At 44.8% G+C, this 2,167-nt stretch overlaps 1 protein-coding gene across 1 annotated transcript; it reads left to right on the forward strand.

Moving 5' to 3' along the window:
• The first annotated feature begins 682 nt into the window (after positions 1–682).
• Positions 683–1,755, forward strand: Olfr1389 (olfactory receptor 1389). Its single transcript, NM_147066.2, has one exon. The coding sequence runs from the start codon at positions 734–736 to the stop codon at positions 1,667–1,669; it is 936 nt and encodes a 311-aa protein (NP_667277.1). The 5' UTR covers positions 683–733; the 3' UTR covers positions 1,670–1,755.
• The last annotated feature ends 412 nt before the right edge of the window (positions 1,756–2,167 follow it).

The following is a 2,167-nucleotide window of genomic DNA, read 5'->3' on the forward strand; positions in this document are numbered from 1 at the left end:
TTTGTTGCAAACCAGTCACCACTAAACTGATTCTGAACTTTTCTCAATCCTTTGCAACAGATGCTGCCAATGATGGGAAGTGTTCCAGGGTTGGCACATTGACAGCACCCGGAGTGATGGATGGAAAGAGATGAGTGCTCAGAGGAGGGACTCATGATGTCAGCCTTGTTAGTCTGCAGTCCGCATCTGCAGAAATACTCCACCTTCTAGAAAGAGAAGAGGAACAATTAAAACAGCAGAGAGTGAAACACTAGTGCTACATTTTACATTCTGTTTTACCTCTTTATTTTGTTTGGGGGCCATAGCTACACAAATGCACCATTAGTCAGCCATGCCAAAAGGTCCCCACTGGATCCTAAAGGCAGCCTCCATGCTGGTGCATTTGACTATTAACCTCATGCTGTGAGGGAGGTGGTAGTTACATTACCTTTAGACAAGGAGGCCTAGGATTGCTATCAAAAGAATCCTCTCAAGTGCTTGAGTGGTAAGAACAAAATCAGAGAACATATAAGAAGCAGGACCATAGTTCAAACAAAATCCATTCACTCCTATCTAGTGATCTCCTCTCTAAAGAGGAAAAGAGAAAAAATACTGCAGAAGTGGAATTGGGTAGTAAAATAGGGAATGTTATGCATGATTCTGGAATGTTTAGGGAACCGTGAGGATAATGTCTTCTTCACATGCACTGCTCATCAGAGGCGTGAATGTCCACTTTTTGTTCAAGTGAAAGGCGATGGGAACTTTCAATGCCAGTTTAGGGAAAGGCTTCATATTAGTAGGCTTCTCTGATTTCCCTCAACTGGAAGTTTTCCTCTTTGTCTTTATTCTAGTCTTTTATCTGCTAACTCTCCTTGGCAACACCACCATCATTGCTCTCTCAAGGCTGGATGTCAGATTGCACACACCCATGTACTTTTTCCTCTCCCATCTTTCTTTCCTGGACCTGTGCTACACCACAAGCACTGTACCACAGCTTCTCATTAACCTCTGTGGGTTGGATAGGACCATCAGCTATGGAGGCTGTGTGGCTCAGCTCCTCATTTTCCTTGCCTTGGTCTCCACAGAGTGTCTGCTCCTGGGGGTCATGGCCTTTGACCGTTATGCGGCTGTGTGCCGTCCACTGCACTACACGACCATTATGCACCCTCAGCTGTGTCAGGGACTGGCCATCTCCTCCTGGGTTTCTGGCCTTGTGAACTCTGTGATTCAGACAGGACTTGTTATGGCCATGCCCCTCTGTAGCCATCGGCTGAATCACTTCTTCTGTGAGATGCCCATATTCCTGAAATTGGCTTGTGAAGACACTAATGGAACGGAGGTCAAGATGTTTGTGGCCCGAACAATAATCTTGATCTTTCCTGCTGCACTGATTCTGGGCTCCTATGGACACATTGCCAGAGCAATTCTGAGAATCAAGTCAATGGCTGGACGAAGAAAGGCCTTTGGAACTTGTGGGTCCCACCTCATTGTGGTTTCTCTGTTTTACGGCTCAGGCATATATACATACCTCCAACCTATCCACAGATATTCAGAGAACGAGGGAAAGTTTGTTGCTGTTTTTTATACTATACTCACCCCCATTCTCAACCCTTTAATATATACTCTGAGGAACAAGGATGTGAAGGGGGCTCTGTGGAAAGTACTTGGGAAAGGCACAGACTTAGTGTAAGAGGAGGAAGTAAGACTATTGTCTGTGATATCACCCATAATCTGAAACCCACCTTTGAGGGACACTAGTGACAGCCCTCAGGGTCCCAGAACCATTCCTCTGGGAATTTGGAAATGGGAGGAGTCTCTTGCAGTGATTTCTAGGTTAGTATATAAGGTCCTTGTACAAGAGAGGAGAGGCTGATCTATTTAGCTACGTTCCAAAAGACTATTAGGGAAGACTTGCATTTAAACTGGAAGTAAAGTAGATAAAGGCCCTAGGCATTTCTACAAGTGGAGGAAGCCTTAATTATATATGACATCATACAACCTAAAGTCATTGATTTCCAGTGTAATGTCATGTAGAAGACCCTTGCTCAAAGGCATAGGGCATGAATTCAATCTAGCTATATTCCTGAACACCTTAGGTTCTGTTTCTACATTTCCTGATAGTAGTTACCCCACTGACCTTCCAGTTGCTCACATTACTTGGAAACCGTGCCAGGAGGCTCAGTGCCAT

Source organism: Mus musculus, chromosome 11 (genome assembly GCF_000001635.26).
Source record: "Mus musculus strain C57BL/6J chromosome 11, GRCm38.p6 C57BL/6J".
Lineage (NCBI taxonomy): Eukaryota > Metazoa > Chordata > Mammalia > Rodentia > Muridae > Mus > Mus musculus.

Coding starts and splice junctions, on each gene's coding strand:
- Olfr1389 (NM_147066.2), top strand. CDS start 734: ATGGGAACTTTCAATGCCAGTTTAGGGAAAGGCTTCATATTAGTAGGC.